At 49.9% G+C, this 18,444-nt stretch overlaps 1 protein-coding gene across 1 annotated transcript in view; it reads left to right on the plus strand.

Moving 5' to 3' along the window:
- The first annotated feature begins 761 nt into the window (after window positions 1–761).
- MDFI (MyoD family inhibitor) overlaps window positions 762–18,444 on the plus strand; it is a 39,187-nt gene continuing 21,504 nt past the window's right edge. The window contains exons 1-2 of the mRNA XM_090025294.1: window positions 762–1,119; window positions 1,476–1,580. Of these exons, the coding sequence (XP_089881420.1) occupies window positions 1,487–1,580 (94 nt within the window). The 5' untranslated portion in view covers window positions 762–1,119; window positions 1,476–1,486. The remainder of the gene's footprint in view (window positions 1,120–1,475; window positions 1,581–18,444) is intronic.

The following is an 18,444-nucleotide window of genomic DNA, read 5'->3' on the forward strand; positions in this document are numbered from 1 at the left end:
ACTAGTGAATCCAAATGCAAATTGCTCCTATAATTACATTAGATCACTGGAGCAGTATTTTGTTGGTCATCTGGACACCTCAAAGCGCTGCAAAAACAGTGATGAGTTCAACCTCGAAAGCCAGCTCAATGCTGGGGGAAAGTAAGGCACAGAAGAGAGGAATGACTTTCCCAGGGGTACATACAGCAAGTTAGTAACAGAATCAGGACTAGAAATCATTTCTCTGGATTTCCGGCCCTGTGCCCTCCTTTGATGTAACCCACTATTTGGAAGCAGGCTGATTGTCAGTACCTGAGGGTACAATCCAGGGTTTCTGATCCTACAACAAAAGGTGGAGGTTTGAATTATTTTCCAGACCTGCGAAGTCAGGTGTGCTGGTATTTTTCGCTCTCCCTTGCTGCTTTTGGAAAAACAATCCTTGGGTTTCAGGAAAAGGAAACCAATCTGGTTGAATTTTGATTTAAAGGTGTGTAGAGCGCAGATTTGGGCAGCGGGGCATATTCAGTCTGGGACTGTCTTGTGTTTCCTTGCCCCCAGCTTCTATTTATCCCTGATCTCCACTCCCTGCCCCCCCGCAAAAGAAGCAAAGGTCTCCCCCACACCCCTTCCTTTTTCAAAATGAATTTGTGGATTTTTGTGTTTGTTTGTTTGTTCTCGCTGCTTTTTTTAAACCGTCGAGCTAACCAGCTTATTATAGGTTGCAAGGGCTCCAAATATCTCTAGCTTGAAGGAAACTGGGTAATCAGCCCTGAATGCAATTTCCTGTGTGAGAGACGGGAGGCAGAGCTTAGAGTCTGGAGATAGACTGCAGAAACTTGTCCAGTTGTAACCAAACACTGCAATAAAGAAAGAGCTACCAAGATAAAGAAGTCAAGCGTCCCCTTTATTTGAAAACCACAAGACATTCCTGAGAAAGGAAGAGGTGCTGGGCAGGACACTTGCTGGAGTACGGGAGGAAAAAAAAGGGAAGGAAAGGCAGAAAGGAGAGCTGAAGAAGAAGGCTGGAAGAGGGGGAGTGTTTGGAGAAAGAGGCAGCTAGCGAGACCTGGGGAGACCTTCACATGGAGAGGACAGTACGATGACACTCAGCTTGCGGGAGCTCCATTAAAGACCAAAACTGTGAGTGCCCCCTAAGATTTGTGCACGTCTTTTGGGAAGTGGGGTGGGAATGGCTGATCACTGATTCCTCCCTGCAGCTCAGGCTGAGAGGGGTGTGTAGGGAAGCCCGTGTGTGGAGCTGGAGTTTCTTGCGGTGAACAGTCGAACAAACTTTTGCGCCTGCAGACGCCACGTTCGGGGCAGTGGCGACCTGCCCCGTGCCGCCTTCGTGCTGCGTGGTTGCCTTCGTCTCTCTCCACCTAAAGGCTTCGCGCTGATTCATTCCCTCCCCGCGTTCTCCATGGCTGGGGCTCTTTAGCCACCTTCAATGAGTGTCCCCCTCTCTCCCTCCCTGGCTCCCTCCCTGTCTCTCGCAGGTCCCAGGCAGATGTCCCAGGTGAGCAGCGATCTCTCAAGCCATTCTGATTCGCTCAATGGAGACCCCGCAGCGGATCAGACGCCCTTCCTGCCCCCTCGCACAGGTAAGCACCCGGGGCTTTTGTCCGGCTCTGCTTAGACTCGGAGGGCTTTGTCTTTCCGGTGCCGTCCACAGGAGCCCCGAGCATCCTGGTCCCTTTTCTGGTTCACGTGCATCATGTCTGTCCCCCTTTCTCGCTGAGCGTGAGAGCACGCCGTGGGCCGCACCCTCAGGTGGAGTAAATCGGCCCGGTGTCGGAGGTGCGTGTAGAGACACCAGTCTGGATCAGACGCGTGCGCCCCAGTGAGTCTGCTCCCCGTGGGTCCAACAAAGCTCACTTGCGCCGGTGGAGGATCCGGCCCTGGGTGCGGATGTACAGGGAGCGCAGGAGCTTCCGCGTGCGGCTGTAGGATAGATCTCCAACCCGAGCGCCTGCAACTTTCTCATTTCTCACCAAACTTTGCAAAGTGCCTGGAACAGCTGGAGCAAAGGCACTGGGGGATTTGAGGACCGGGCTTGGCTGTTTTCCAGGCATAGAGGGGGGAGCGAGGGGGGAGGCAACATTTACTCAGCAAGGCCTGAAAGGGTTAAAGAGCAAGCAGACCGAACGCTGCAGAGACTGCCTGGCGAGGGGCTCACCTCCAGCCTTAAGCCCACCATTTCCTTTCCCGTTTTCACTCTCTCCAAAGGCACTATTGTGCGCACTCCCCGCTCGCTGGCTGGCTGTGCAGGACATAAAACGCTTTGGAGGGGGAAAGGGGGCTCAGGTTTCTCCCCCGCCCGGCTCTCTGCGGTGCTGGGGGAGCCCTGCTACAGCTGCCCTGGAGCTCCTGCGCTTCATAAGAACTTTTGTCTTCTCTCAGACACGGCGTGGTGTTGGGCCCCTGCCAGCCCCGCGCAGGATGCAGCCTCCCCTCTCACCCTGGGTCCTGATCTGATGAAATGTATTCACATCCTCCCACCCCAGCTGTTCACCAGAAAGCTTGTGCTTGGAAACCCTTCAGTGGCTTTAGGCCACGGTCCACAGAGGGGCTCTGGGCTGCTGGCTGGGGAGGGATGTTCCCGGTACCCCTGCACAAGCTACAGATGGTGGTTCACGTCACGGGAGATGGGCGCTCTTGTAGCAAATAATTCTGGGGTGAGGGTGGTAAGCGCCTGGTCCTTCCCCCTTTATAGCAAACCGCACTCGGTGCTCTAGATTTCAATGAAATGGCTCAAGTGAGTAAGTGCTGCTCTGTAAGGACTGGGCATCACCGCCGCCTCCTCCTCCCGTGTGGCTCGGGGCTAGAGCTGGTGAAATGCCACGGCTCGTGAGAGCCTGGGACTGTTCTGCTGCATCACGGTGTGTCCACTGCAGCACACCGGCTGTGATAAAATCTTCTCCTGGTGAGAAGCTGTGGTGCGCGTGAGGAGGGGATCCAGTTGAGCGTTACAGCCTAGTAAGGGATGACAATGAGTGAGTTACTGGATGCATAAGAAGCATTCCTCTCCTCCAGTATTACTTGCTGCCTAATTGCCTCTCCGCTGTGCGCGCGTCTGGGAAAGCTGTCCCGTCAAAGATACAAGGGCAGCGCCCTCTCTTTTTGTATGCCTCTGCCGCAAAGAGGCACTGACTGGGCTGGAGTCTCGGGGACTTTTCCCCGGCCGCTGCGTACATCTGGAGGAACTTGGCTGTCGTTCTGTGGTAATAGACTTCCACAGATAGTCGGCTGTGGAAGCGACGCTAGAGAGCTGATCGAGAGAGAGGATTTGGGGCAGGAAGCTGACAGCTAAAGGTGAAGCACACCCTATTGCATATACTGTCAAAGCAAGACACAAAAGGGGCCAAGTTTATCCCTGGTGCAATGCACTCTGCATGCTTTTGCACAGGAGTATTGAATATGCATGATCTCGCTGGTTGATACCTACTCTCATGCGTTGAGCGAATGCAGGTTGTTTCAATGCAAGGAAAATTAACTTAATGCAAACTAAAACTTACTTTGTGGGCTAACAGTCTGGAGTGTAGCTGGGCCCACATTTCAGAGCACGCATACTTTTGTTATACCCCCCTTGCATTTCCAGCTGGAGGTTGTATTCTTCACTCCTTGACCTAAACTCTTGTGGGGTGTTGCTCTTTGCTGGTAAACTGGTGCCATGTTCCACCGCAGAGGTGGCCGCAGAATTCTGGACCCAAGCAGCCACTCTTTTCCACTCCAGATGTGGACTGATTGCAGCGGCGGGCCGGCAGTCTGACTCTGCTGCTTTCCAGAGGCGGCTCCGTTTCAGCGGTGGCAGAAGCGATCCCTGTGCAGGGAACATATAAAGTGTTTTGGGACCTTTGCAAAACTACTACATGTTGTGGGCCATGATGCGATTGCTAGTAATCTCACCTTTAACTAAGGCCATCCTGCTTTAGCTATTAGGTACGATCATTATTCATTTACTTGTCTTGTGGGTAGCACTTGTGAGCCACAATCCTGGACCCGGTTGTACTAGTGGCTGTACAAACAGAATAAAAGCAAGAGTCCTTCCCCCAAAGGGCTGACCACTAAGTGACTCTGTAACAGCATCAGCTACATTTTATTCCCTCTACTGCTCCGGCGTTCTGAATTTCCTCGGTTTTGCTTTTCGTGTGTTTTTCATTTTTAAATATTAGCATGTCCTGTACTGTGAAGTTGATTTCCTCCTGAAAATTTGTCAGAACCAAAATGCTACCTGCCTGGCATCAGAAGAAATCTGGGCATGAAATAATCTTAGATCAAATATTTGCAGTGTTACAATAATGATTGAAAAAGTCATTTTAAAAAATCAAAATGGTCAAAGCATTTTTTTTCTTGTGCTACCGTGTAGTAATTCTTAAAGAAGAGATGCAGTACAGTTAATAAAGGGGAATTCTTAGTAATATCATTTTGCATTAAGGTAGCAGTTAGGACCCCCTCTGGATACAGGGCTTTTTCCTGCTAATCATTGTACATGTCCATAGGAAGAGACGAGGCTTGCTGCAAGTTGTCAACGATGCAAACAGACAAAACAGAAAGATGAAGTGACTTGCTCGAGGCCACACAGCAAGTCAGTGGCAGAGCCAGGAGTAGAACACAAGGGTACCTATACACCTGCATCGAGGCTGCTCCGACGCACTGTAATGACAGCACATTGGAGCAGACTCGATTAACTGAGCATGGTAATTATCATGCTTCAGCAGACCCCAGCATCATGTGTATCAGTGTTCCTGCACTGAAAAATGGCAGCATCCGATGAGCTTTAGTTAAAGCGCCTCCACCACCATTTTTCAGCACGGGGACGCTGATACACATGACACTCCAGGCACTCAGAGCTGCTGTAGTTAAAGTGTCCCGTCCCCCGCTCCTCCCGGAGCACGTGTCCTGAGTGTCTGTGAAATGCCTTACCCACTAAACAATGCCATTGCTCACATCTGGCTGCTAATCTCACCCGAAGCAAGTCACTAAGTCCAAAATGGAGCCAGGATGTCTAGAGGTGGATCCCTGACACTCCTGTTTCTGCAAGTTGTCCCGTGCTGTCCCCCTGAGTCCACACAAGCTTCCCCTGACTTCCAGGGGCTCAGAAGTGGTACCTGGCAGGACTGTGGTCTTCATTATCCAACAAACCTGATAGTATCTTTCCACCTTTCTGAACACCAGGCTCAGGTTTCTTAAATGGAGCATAACATGGACACCACATAGGGATCAGAGGCCACTTTAAAACTTTTTTGCCTCTGTTTTACCCACCGGCAGTGTTGGGGCTGATAATTATACTGGGCCCATGCCATAAAGACAGGTGCTATTATTAACCTGCTAGGGCTGGCTCTAAACAAACTCCAGCACACTGTCTTCAAAGGAATTTGGAGGGGAGCTTGTTGTAAAAGCCCTTCCCCGTGGAGGAGAGAATATAAATGGCACGGTACTGTAGTTGCCTGAAACTAATGCAGGGATGAATCCTGGCTGCAGCGGCCGGGGTGGGGCTTGCGTGCAGGATTCCTGGTCGTATATTCAGGCGCTGAGCTGTTGTTCTCTGGAATGCAGGGTGGGACTTGAAAACCCACCTTGGGGCCAGCCCCAGAGGGGTGAGCTCTGCTTGCTCAGTGCTGCTCTCCAGGGCATCAGCCGTCAGATGGGATAGACGTGGAGAGGCAGTGAGTACAGGCACACGGCAGGGGGGCGGGGGCGAGGCACCACCCTTGCCAGTATTCAACACATGCCTCGCATTTAGAAGATATAACAAGCACTTCCATGAGTTACAGCCTGGGGAGCCAGAAAGCACAAGCTAAATGGCCTGTGCTGTCCGTGATTTGAGACCTAGTTTGGGTCTCGCGGGCCACATCTACACATGTGCTTTACTGGCTCATTAGCTGCAGAGTAAAGCGGCACCATCTACACATGCAACAGTATTAGGTCATGGTAAACTAATTAATGCCACAGTAAGATAGTACCGTCGGGGCCAACACTATCTCACACCGGGGTAATTTACTGCAATTAAACACATGTGTAAATGCTGATCGTGGGTGTAACTTGCACCCAATCAGCCATCCAGCTGGGGGGCCAGACTCCTGCCTGCTGCCTAGCCACACAGCTCCGCACTTGCAGCACTCTCATGCCCAAGCCATCCCTTCTGCCACCCAACACCACCACCCACAGCCTGGGGCTGACTTCTCCATGGCCCCTGCCAGCCTGGGCCTGCTCTGCCCTCACTCCAATTGCTGCTGTCCTGGGTGCTTGTGTAAACAGTGCTCCTGGGAGTAGTTTACTCCAGCTCAAACTGCTGCAGAGTTTATTGCTTCACATGTGTAGATGCAAACGGTGATTTAGAGTCGAGCTGTGACTGACATGTTCTAAGTCTGTCTTCGGCATCTGACTCCCATTGCCATCGTTCATGGGTACATCCCGATCCCCAGTATATTGATCCTTGTATCTCCCTGTGAGGAAGGAAGTTTTGTTATCCCCATGTTACAGAAGGGGAACTGAGGCGCAGAGTGACTCCATGACTTGCCCAGTGATCTGGAGAGGTTGGCAGGGGAACATGAATTCAAATCCAAGCCTCCCAAGTCTTTGCCTATCACCGTGCCCAGCTTCCTCTCCCCAACTGCTGTCAGGGGAGTCTTGAGTGAAAGTTTGTCCTTAGCCCTCGGTTGAATTCAGTGCCTGGATGTTTGCTGCTTTGTATCCAGCAGGAGAGGGGCAGCTATTCTTTATAGCCCTGAAGCTAGGGGTCTGGGACAGACATTGCATAAACCAGTTTGACCCAAATCAGTTAAGTCTGATACCACATTCAACCAGGTTTATTTTAAACCAGGTTCAGTCATTTTGAAACTGGTTTATGTGCAGTGAACTTCTGTTCTGTTACAGGTTTAAACCAGTTTCTGATGACTTAAACCAGTTTATGAGTAACGTCTGTCCCTAGCCATAAAGAACAGGCCTTTAGTTCTTGTTCAGATGGCATTTTGTGGACAATGAATGGACGCGGTCCATTGATTCCAGGCTTGTTTTGCCTTGTGACGTTTCAGTACTGAAGAATTTGCTCTCGAGTGGTTTCCAGAGGTTCTGGAAGGGGGGATACTGTCTTCCTGGTAGCTACATGTAGGATTTGATCGTGGGAATGTGAATCCAAATATGACAAAGAAGCCAAAATGACTGGGGTGTACTGAGTTGATAAAATAAGATAGGGAGACGGAGGCAAAGGGCGGTGAAATGTCCTGGCTCAGGTGATCGTTGGGGCTTGACGCCAGATCTCCCCACTGAATCCCATTCCCTCTCCCCAGAGCCATGGTGTAGCTGCCTTGTGCCAAAATGAAACCCACAGGGGATTTCCTTGGGGATCTGCACCCTATTCCCCCCTCTTGATCCCCACTCTATAGATGGGTCGTGTCTTATTACCACCTTCCTCTCGCAGCAAGGAGACCTGGATGTAGGGTGCCATCAAGCAACCTCTTGAAGGAAAAATTGGAAAGGGCTCCATGACCAGCACTGGGCCCATACTTAGCAGCTACCACATAACGTAGCAGCGTGTGGGCCCATATGGGCCCGTATTGTATGACCTTGCATACTTCTCTCAGACCTGCTTCAAAAAGGCCAGTGGTTTCCTTGTATGAAATTTAGGGCAGAAATCTGGGGGTTTGGGGTTGTTTTTTTTACAGGTTACAGTTTTCTGACGGGGGGGGGGGGGGGGAGACAATTTTCACCAAGCAAATTTTCAGTTTGTGGTTTTGTGATTCCTTCCCCGGCTTCCAAGACAGAAAAAGGGGCTGAAAAAGGCTTGGGTGGGGGAAGATGGTATAAACACAGAATAGAAACACAGCTTTTTAGGATATTTCGAGTGTGTGGGGGGGATTGTTTTCTGTCAAAAACCATTTTGGATGGAAAGTTTCCAGTAATTCTCTCTCTCCTTTCTCACCCCCTATTTTTTTTGCATGCACAAGACTTGTCCTTCCCTCTCTTTCTCCCCCTCTCCCTTAGTTGTTCACTGGCACATGTGTCCCAACCCCCGTGGGTTGTTGGGGGCCTGCCCAGCTCCCAGTGCCTACCCAACACAGCTTGGCCCACAGCGCACAGTTTCTTGGCTCCCCTCTGCCTTCCACTTCCCCGCTTGGCTACGGCAGCCGGCAAATCTGCAGCTTCATCAGTGTGAGCGGTGGATTCGGGGAGGGGGAAGAGGGAGCTCGCTTGACTAGACACAGTGGGGTTTTTGACCATTCACAGGGAGTTTGCCCTGAGGTGTAACACGAGGCTGAAAGCAGTTCTGTACAGCCCCACCACGCTGTGCAGCCGGCCCAGCCCCTGCGACAGGCCCAAACAATGCATCTTTCATAGAAGACCCAGCAGATGCCTCGCTCGAGCCTCGGCTTCTCAGGCAGAGAGCTCTGCTGACCCAAGAGGTTTTGGGCACCAGGTCCCAGGCTTGTTCTCCCCAGTCAGGACTTAGAAGAGCAACATATTCTGCCCCAAAGCCTCCTCTTAACCCCTTGCCAAAGGCAAGTTCAACCATGGAGTCACTTGAGCTGGAGCAACCGAGGGACCATTTCTTTCACGGCATCTACTATAGGTGTACTGGCATAGACATACTGGGCCGCATGCCGCCGTGCTCCTCTGCTTCCAGCAGCTTAAATTACTTCACTTCCACTAGATCATTGTCTTTGTACAGCTCTGCCCTTGTTTGAAACGACAAGCCATTCTGGGCAGATATCCCAAGGTGCAACTTTCTGCTGTTGCAATCTGTGCATCCTGGGATTTTTCTTGCGGTGCCCATTATAACACATCCGAACCCGGGCCCTGTGGTCTTGGATTCAAGCTAACAACTCCCGTGATTCCTTTCCTGCTATCCCATGGGGCATCTGGTTTTAGCAAGCCAGCCTCGTTTTCGGCATCATGGGGTGCCTATACACGAGCAGTGAGGCTTAACGAATCGAGTTTGCTGGAGCATGGTAATTACCGCGCTCCGGCATCTCATGTAGGAACATTTCAATCCATGGGCATTTATACATGTGCTCCAGGATGGGAGGGGAGGGGCACTTTACTTAACCAATGAGCTTTAGTTAAAGCGCCCCTCCCGCCATTTTGATGCGGGGATGCTGATACACAAGACGCTTTAATTGGCGTGACTCTCAGAGCCTCTCTAATTAAAGTGCTCCTCCCCTCCCCTCCCGGAGCATGTGTATAAGCACCCCTGGGTTGGAAATGTTCCTGGCACCATGACACGGAGGGTCTCTTGATATGAAGAAGTGACCCCAAGTGATGCTGCCATAGTAGACCATGCTGAAGGGCATGGTCCAGGCTATCGTATGGGAGAAGTTTGCATTGCTGTCGCCAGTGCTGAGGACTACGGTGTCTGCACTGTCAGTCCGGCTGGTTTTCCATCCTTACGGGTAGACTCAGAGCCCCTCCTTCACCTCCGGGTCCAAGTTTTGGTGGACTCAACATCTGCAGCTCAAATAGGCTGGAAGACCCAACATCCGTTCAGCTGCATGAAATTTGTACGGGGGACTTGGTCTGTCTGGACAGTCCCACCAGTTTTACTCAACGAGCAGTTTTAAGCCCAGCAGTTGAGGGGATCCTACCACTTGTGAGGGTGTTTGCAGTTCGCGGTAGTTCAAGGGGATTCTGCAGCATGCTGGGTGAGGATTCAAAGCGGTGATTTGTAGTATACCTTTGGTTAAGAAGGGCCTGTGAACAGCACAGGACTGGATTCGACTCCTGGAGCCCCCTTCCACTCTTATGTCCCTCTGAACAGGAGAAGGAGGGTCAGCTTTGGGGAGAGACCTCCTTTTATGGGATATACAGGCTGAGAGCCATGGGACTCTTTAGCCTGGAAAAGTGCAGGCTCAGGGGTGATCTGAGGGCCACCTATAAGTTTATCAGGGGTGACCACCAGGATCTGGGGGAACGTCTGTTCACCAGAGCGCCCCAAGGGATGGCGAGGTCGAACGGCCATAAACTCCTGCGAGACCGTTTCAGGCTGGACATGAGGAAGAATTTCTTTCCTGTCCGAGCCCCCGAGGTCTGGAACAGCCTGCCAGCGGAGGTGGTCCAAGCACCTACACTGAACACCTTCAAGAGTAAATTGGATGCTTATCTTGCTGGGATCCTGTGACCCCGGCTGACTTCCTGCCCTTTGGGCGGGGGGCTGGACTCGATGATCTCCCGAGGTCCCTTCCAGCCCTGATGTCTATGAAATCGGCAGTTTCCTGGTGGCCATGTCCTTTTGCATATAGCACCAGTGTCTCAGCAGGTTCAAAGAGCGCTGTCCTACAACTTAGGTTTCCTGTCCCATGTTCGGGGTCAGGAAGGAATTTTACCCCATGGTTGGATATTTTATGGAGCTTTCTGGAGTGGGCTCTACCTGGGATCTCCTGAGCGAGTATTTAACAACCTTTTGCAGAAGCAGGACATGGGCTGCCAAGGTCCCCTTGCTTTACCTGTGGGAGGTTTGGCTATTATGTCTTGTGCTGTGTCGGGGTTGATGGTAGTTTCACAAAGGGGTTTGATTATGGATTTGTCTAGACTGGTTTGAATAGGGATGATCCTGCCCCTGGCAGGGAGTTGGCCTAGATGACCTCTGGAGGTCCCTTCCCGCCCTGCCTCTCTACAATCACTGATTGCAAACGAAATCTCGCGCAGGAAGAGCGTCCAGTGAACCACTCGCACGCCAGGCTAAGGGTTTGCACCCACCTAACTGCCCCGGGTATGAATTGGTGGATAAACCGCCTCTATGGAAAAAATGCAGAGGAAAAAAATAGCCACTTTTATTTCCATTTTGCCCTGTAACAGCCACTACAAAATAGCTCTCCACTGATCATTTTCTACTCTCCCCATTTTGTTGCCATCCGGGAAACTGCTGCGTGTTTATATCTTAAAAAAGAAAAACAAGCCGAGAGAGAAAATAAGAGGCAGCCCCTCTGGCTTTTTTCATCAAAGGCTCCAGTTTTGAAACGAAACAAAACAATCCCCCGGCCAGGATCTGCTGCTTGCCACTAGAGCGTCACATTCTTTGCTTCTAATTGAATTTCCTTTGAAGCTGCCTGCCTTGCTTTTATTAGTTGCAGAGATGGGGGGGTTTATAGTCTCCCAGAGGTGGCACCCCATGCACATACCATCCCTCTGTCTGCGTGCCCAGCTGGACAATCTCCCTTGGAGGCTCCCAGGCAGGACCTGGGTCCAGTAAGGGTCCCTGGCATCCATTTCTTTTGCTTTGCAGAAAGAAATTTGCCTTGCCCTATCCTCCACTTGCAGCCTGACTCAAGACGGGCAACAAATGAGTTGCAAATGATAGGCTGTACAGCTGTGAGTTTCTGAAGCTCGTGGGACGGCCCCTGGCACTGCCCTCTGGCATCTGCACGGCTCTGGGCGAGTCGCAGCCTGTTCAAAGGTGGTTAGTGGGTTTGAGCGGTACTATTTCTCAAGGCCTTTATTTGGAAACTGGATTTCCAGGACGTGCTGAGCAGCTGCCAGCTGTATGATCAAGCTCTTTTGTAGGTGGTTCTAGTCCGACACCAAAAAAAAAATGCTAATCTATTTTAAAATCTTGGCCTAATTTCATGCATCTGGGCCTCAGCTTCCTATCTGTAAAATAGGGGTGATAACGCTTCCTTTCCCTCACTCCTTGTCTTTGTTGTCTGTGTAGACAACATCGCTTCTCGGCCTCTTGAAGGCTCAGATCAAGCGTGAGGGTTATGGAGTAGACGTTGCCCTTTTTCTGTGCATGTGGACAACGCCGAATGCCATGGGGCCTTGTCCTTGGTTGGCCTTGGTGAAATTTAGCTCAAACTAGAGACTCTCTCAGCCATCCAAACTGGACCGCTGGTGATGCTTTGAGGTGCTCACATGATGTAGACATCTGTGTTATTTTAATTCTTTCTTCTGCTTTTAGCTAGGTCTTGAGAAAAGCCTAAAGCAAAATCACTGAACACCGGCTTTGAACCCACAGGAGAGTGGGGAGCGGGAAGTCAGGCTGGGGTAGCAGATCTGTTGTTGGCTGCACCTCCAAGAGAATTAGACCTGGGGCAAGACCCTGAAGTTCGGCAGCCTTCAAAACAGCTCTGCTCATTCACACCCACCAGAGATCTGGATGATACTGGACAACTGTATGGATCTAGAGGCAGGTACAGATCCCAGCTGCCTTGAAATCCAGACCCAGAGTTTTGGTTCGAGCCCATGTCCTGTGGCAGAAACCCAGGCCTGCCTGGGAAGGCAGGAGACAAGCTCTTTGTTGGGTGTTTCCAGCCGGCAACAGAAGTGGCTGGCAGGGATTGTGTTCTCCCATCCCTACAAGAAAGGAAGAGAAAAGGAGCTTCTGTTTGATCTTCCTTCCCTTCCCCAATCTCTACACCCAAGACAGGTCCTGCCCTTATGCTAAGACCACGTGGGAATTTTTACTGCCTTGTTGCAGAGGAGAGCCGTGTACACACACACACACACACCCTGCCTTGTAAACTCTAGCTTGGCTGTACAGTCTGCTCCCAGGGGAGGTACAAAATTAAAGACAAGGCTGGATGGGTGGACACGGTAGATACAGATCCTGCATTAGGCAATAGCCCTGCTGTGCACTTTGAACGATGAGGATTTTGTACCGAGCATCGTAAGAAGATTTTGTACCTTGACCACCATTTACTGTTGTTTTTGCTGATGGGAACTCACAGGTCAGCATGGTGCCTTCTGCTTCGTAGCAAGATCAGTCGTGGGTAAATAATACAACTAAAAGAGGAACGCAGAGAGCCTGGGTTGATTTCAGGAGCCCTGATTTCTAAGGCTGAGCTTATCCACACCTGGTAGTGACTGACAGATGATACCAAATAACTGTGGTGTCCCTGGGTACAGTGTGTATTGGTCTCTAGTGGACCACTGACCATAGAAACTGGCCATCTCAAATGACATGGAGCGTCAGCCTTGCTGGAGACTGGACTTCTTGTTCATCACTATGCACGGCCCCTCCAGATCAGTACTCAGGCACTTCAGGAGATACCCGTAGTGCATCTGTTTTGTGCCTGTACAGATGACCTCCAACTCTAGGGCTTTCAATCCAGCCTGCCTTGCAAGCTGGATGCACTAAACAGGAATGCACTCACCTAGTTTAGCAACTTTCCATTCTGAGATGAACATCTTGGTGCAATACGTTCTCAGGAGCGGCTGGGAGTTTGTGTTGAAAGGCAAGGAGGATGAGTTACTAACGCCATGAGAAATTCCTTGCCCCACCCAAATGGTTTCATCATAGGCTGTGCTGTAGTCATTAGGTCAACTCTCTGTGCTGTTACGCATGAAGCTTTAGGCTGACCTTTGAAAACGAGCTTGCTTTCATGTCATCCTGACCCAATTTAGTAAGTGGAAGGATCCAGGCCTGGATCTGCACTTGATATAAATCCAGACCATGTGGATTAGCTTCCATCTCTGAGAGAGGGGAGTGTCTGCAGAGCAAGAGGGTGGCTGGGAGGCAAGCCTACAGAACTGCATTTTCAGCTCCGCCACTGTGCTGTCTTGCCCTGGGAAACTCTTCTTTGTGTACCTTGGTTTGCCTATCTGTGCAGTGAGAACAGTAACAATTACCAGGGGTTCGGGATAAGGCTCTGCTCATGCAACATATGTTGTTTTTGCACAGAACCCTCATCTGGCTTCCCAGCTTGCTCTGAGGATGAAAGTTGCTGTAGTAGTACAAATTATTATTCTTGTTAATAATGATGTCCACCAGCTCACATTTATCTGCTCTTCAATTAACTTTTTCTAAGGACTCTTAACAGGTTAGAAAGACACAAATTTTCCCTGGCAGCACCTCTGCTGGTTTGACCCTGTAAGGTTGCACAATTACCGTACTGCCTTGTCCTTAATTAGACTCTCCGTGATTGATCCCAATGCTGCAGTGTGGTTCATTCGGTCTGTAATTTCCAGAATCAACCCAGATCGGAGAGGTACCACAGTGTCAGCTCTCCAAGGTACAAGGACAGTTGCTTTTTTTGAGGATGCATTGCATGCCCCAGAGCCCCATCCTGATACCTTCACTCAGGCAAAGCTGCCGGTGAGATTGGTGAGGGCTTTTGTCTGAGGTTTGCAGGATCAGTTAGCTTGATCCTGAGAGGTGAGGAGCCTAAAGCACTCTTTATACTCAGTGGGGGATGCAAACGCTCAGGACCTTTCTGGACCTCGGGCTGCTTGGTGTTATCAGAACCTAGCACCCTCTGATGTATGCCCACATCCAACCAAAGGCTTAGGGGTTGTTCACCAGCTGGATGTGTGCACAGGTGCTTTGCTGGATTGAGCCCTGTCTGCATTTGGTGGCACTATAGCTGTCTCTCAGAGGCAGCCTGAGCTGGTGGTTAGGCCATAGGGCAAAGGCTCCGGGAAGCTGGGTTCTGTTTCTGACTCTGCCACTGGCCTGCTCCAGGACCCGGGACAAACCACATCATGCCTCAGCTCTGTCTAGATTGTGACTTCTGTGAGCCAGGGCCTGTTTCTTACTTTGCATATGCTCAGTACTTAGTAAGTGGAGGCCTCTGAGCACCTCTCTAATACATATATAGATAAGGGCACACTCTGATCTCCCCTCCTTGTTCCTTTGAACAAGTTTCTACAACAAACAATAGACGCAAGAGATTCAGCTGACTTCCATGCTGCTTCTTCATCATCCATACCTGCTGCTTTTAGTGGTCCAGAGCCCCACCCCTTAACAGACAGCTTTATTACCTAGCAGGCATCTTTACACAAGATGTCTTACTTTGCAGTAGAGTAAATGACTGCACAGTATCACCGTCTACACGTGCAGACCTTTACTGCACGGTAATTTGCTCTACTTCGCAGTTAATTTGCTACCTGTAAGCAGGTAGCAAATTCATTGCTGAGTAGTTACTGCGTAGTAAGGCATGTGTTGACGGCCAACTGGGAGCAGATTTGCTCCTCATTGGCAGGGCAGCAGGGGGCAGGAAATTGCTCCCTGCCCCTGGGAGCTGCCTGCTGCCGGGATGGGCTCTGGTGGTAGAGCCCAGGTAGGAACAATGTTCCCCTGCCCCGGCAGCTGGGAGCTCTCAGCCCCAGCTCTGATGGTGGAGTGGGTGCTGGGAGATTGCTCCCTGACCTCGGGAGCTCCCTGCTGTTAAGGCAGGGGGACATCGTCCCTGCCTGGGCTCCGCCGCCCTGTGCCCCTGGCCCCATGCTCCTTGCCAGCCCCTGGACTAGCACCCAGGGGTAGCCTGGAGTTCCCCCTGGCTGCTGCAGGGGGGCCGAGCAGGGTAGGAGCAAATCTGCTCCCAAATGCATGCATGTGTTGATGCCTGCCCAGGGTGGGTTTACTCTGCAGTAAATTCCAGGGGAGTAAACCCATCCAGCTGCATTTGCATGTGTAGACATGCCCAGTGTGTCTTAAAGAGCTGAGACTCAAATGCTGGGATCGTCAAAGCAGCCTAAGGGAATTCGACTCCCAGATTCCATTTTCTGTTTGATAAGAGAGAAAGTCCTTTGGCTCCTTTGAAAATCCCAGCCCAGACTGGCAAGGCTGATTAAGGAGAAACCGGAAATATCACTGCTTCCCTTACAGGCTGATATCTGGTTGCCACATTGGCTGTGGCCAGGAATTGTGCTCTCCTCTGGGGCAGCTGATATATATAATAATAAGGCCACACTCTGATGTCCCCTCCTTGTTCCTTTGAACAATAGTTTCCCCATCGCCTTCTACACCTTACCGGCCTCCACTGCAGACTGTATTGTATGTGCCTGGTGGACTCCTGGTCTGATCCAGTCTCCATCTTCCTGTTTTCCTACCCACTAAATCACTAAATACGACAAATAATAATAACCCGGATGTGGAGCTGGTAAGCTATCGTATTTGGGTTGGCTTTTTTTTCCCCCTAGGGAAGTAACTTCTCATGGAAACTAGCACTTGTGACCAAATTGCTCACTGTCCCATAGGTGAACTTTTTCTAGCCCATCTCGCAGATAGTCCGAGAGACTATAGCGAAATTGTGAACATAACTGGCGAGGTTTGGAGGGCTTTGAAAGCAAAGCTGCGCAACGTGTCTGGAGCTCTCTGATTAGCTTATGCTCCGCTGTGACTTTCTGGGCATTTCTCTTCCCTTCCTCTCATCCTTTCTCTGAATATCTTTGAATCTGAAATGCTTTAGTGCATTAATTTGAGACTGAATGTAAATACGCCATTTGGATTTCTCCCAGTTGAGCAAACTTTCAAACCAGAGCTCTTCTTCGCTCGTCTCCTCTTCAGCCTGCACTTGGGATTGGAGGGATTTTCTCCAACACTGTCTCTTCCATGCTCCAAACCACTTAATCAAGTTCTAAAATATGCATCTGGGGGACCAGTAAAGCACCTGATTGGCCCAGACAGTGTATGCATGAACACCAAGAGACTGCTCACTGATTTTATCTGTATGGAGCAAGCTAAAACGCTCCCAAGTGAAATATTGCTGCCAGGTAACACGTTAATAGCAAGTGGCTTGCTAGGGTACGTCTTTGTTTATCTGTCTTTCCAGCTCGCTCTCCTTTGACTGGCCATCCCAGGGAGATTAAAGGAGACAGAGAGATGAAGATTAAATTCCAAGAAAGATCCTGTTGCCCTTGTTTCTATCAGAAAGGGATTCAAACCAAAATACTAGACTCAGGCGTGCTTCGGTTTAGCCATGGATCCAAGTACATTGACTTCCCCCTTCCCCTGTCCCTTGGGCAAGGCCCAGATCCAAGCAGCCCATGTCTCTCCAAAAGCAGCATCTTTGCTTCTGGGTCTTGTAGTCCGAACACAGCTCCAGTTTCAGGGTGTGCAGCAATCTGTACCCAGGCGGTTCGAGGAGAAACTTATTCTGTTTTGTTTGGGCACTTGTACACGCTATCTGTTCTACTCTATTTTATTCTCTATCATGGGCTGTCGTGCTTTAATAACTGCATGTCTGGGCAACTTCCAGTCATTTGTGAAGCAATGTGACCAACATCTGTCACATTAGGAAGCTATTTTTAATTCTCCACTGCAAGATTTGTATCATAGCACATGGAACCACTCTTAGGCCAAGTCTGCACTGCAAAGGTACCGTGCAAGACAGAGTTGCTAGGCTTGCTCTTTGCTAGCTTCTGAACCAGAAACAGTACAGCTCTGTGACTGTGTGGTACTATGGGCGAGCTAATTAGCCCTGCTCAGTGGCGGTACCAATTAGCCCAGCCATATGCAAATTAGCCCAGCTGCTGCACTGCGATGACCCAGCTGCAATATTTCCATTCCCAGAGCCCCAGTGCGGTAAATCTGTGGTGTAGACACAGTTGTAGAGGTGGGACAAAATGGACGCCAATCTGATCTTGCCCGTTGCATTGTCAGATTGTTATTTGGTGACACTAAGAACGTAGCAATAGTGAAGCCTTTCCCAACTCTTCCAAACTGGATGTGGACCAGGGAGCCTTTTTCGGGAGTGTCCTCCCTTCACTGTTTCATAAGAACAAAAAAACCCACAATAAACCAGGAAGCTAGGAAAGTGGGCCACCCCCCCTCCCGCCCCCCGGGGCCCCTTGATTTGTCTGATGTCCATAGTCATTCTCACTTTCCCCTGAAGTCAAAGCAAGAGTTAAAGCCAGTTCACTGAACTGGTGCTGAGTACAGCTTGTCCCTTGCTTGCACTCCGAGCTGAACTCTGAGGTTCAGCTAAGCTGACTGCTGACCACTTGCTGACATGGTGCAATTCCCAGTTGCTTGCTCTAGAGTTTTTGGATGTGTTGGTTTGTTCGTGCAAGCGAAATACTGTCTAGCCCTACAGTCATACGCTATTTTAATCTACTCAAGACGAGGCCTAAGCGCAAGGCCACGAATGATATAGATCCAATGGAAGTTCAGAACCCAAAACATGACTCTCGCCGAAACAAATTTCCTCAATTAACTAAACACCGTCTTCTACTTGTAGGCGTTGTTTTTCATGGCTTGCGCTGAAGAAATAGTACAAGGTACCCAGTGAAAGAAATGAAGGTTCATGGGCTATGTGTATCTTCGGTGTTGCCAGAACTCAATTTTTCTTACGTTTTCACAAGTTTTGCAGTGTTTGGTCTTTTTATTCCTTAAAACCCTAGGTGCTGGAGTCTGGTGATTTCTTGAGAATCTTAGCTGTCGTTTTATTTTTATTTTATTTTATTATTTTCAAAAAAGCATGTTCCAGGCCTTATTTGTTGCCGCAGAGAAAAGCCAAAAAAATCTGATCCAGGGACATCTCAAAGGCTCAGAAACAGAGACAAGTGAAAAGAACCTGATGTTTTTATCTCTTCTTTTATAGCTTCATGACCCTTAAGTCTATCTTATAATTTATTGGGGCTTAAATGTTTCTTGCATCCTGTTCCCTCTGTGCATATAACAAAATGTGGAGTCCATTTTTCCATGTAGGGTCAGTATTAATATTTGCATCCAACATATTGAACAATTCTCAGTCAGGAAATTGTGCTGAGTTTATATTGTTAATGACATGACACAGCTCCATGCAATTATCC

This window comes from Crocodylus siamensis, chromosome 13 (assembly GCF_052110815.1).
Source record: "Crocodylus siamensis isolate JL-2025a chromosome 13, ASM5211081v1, whole genome shotgun sequence".
Taxonomy (NCBI): domain Eukaryota; kingdom Metazoa; phylum Chordata; order Crocodylia; family Crocodylidae; genus Crocodylus; species Crocodylus siamensis.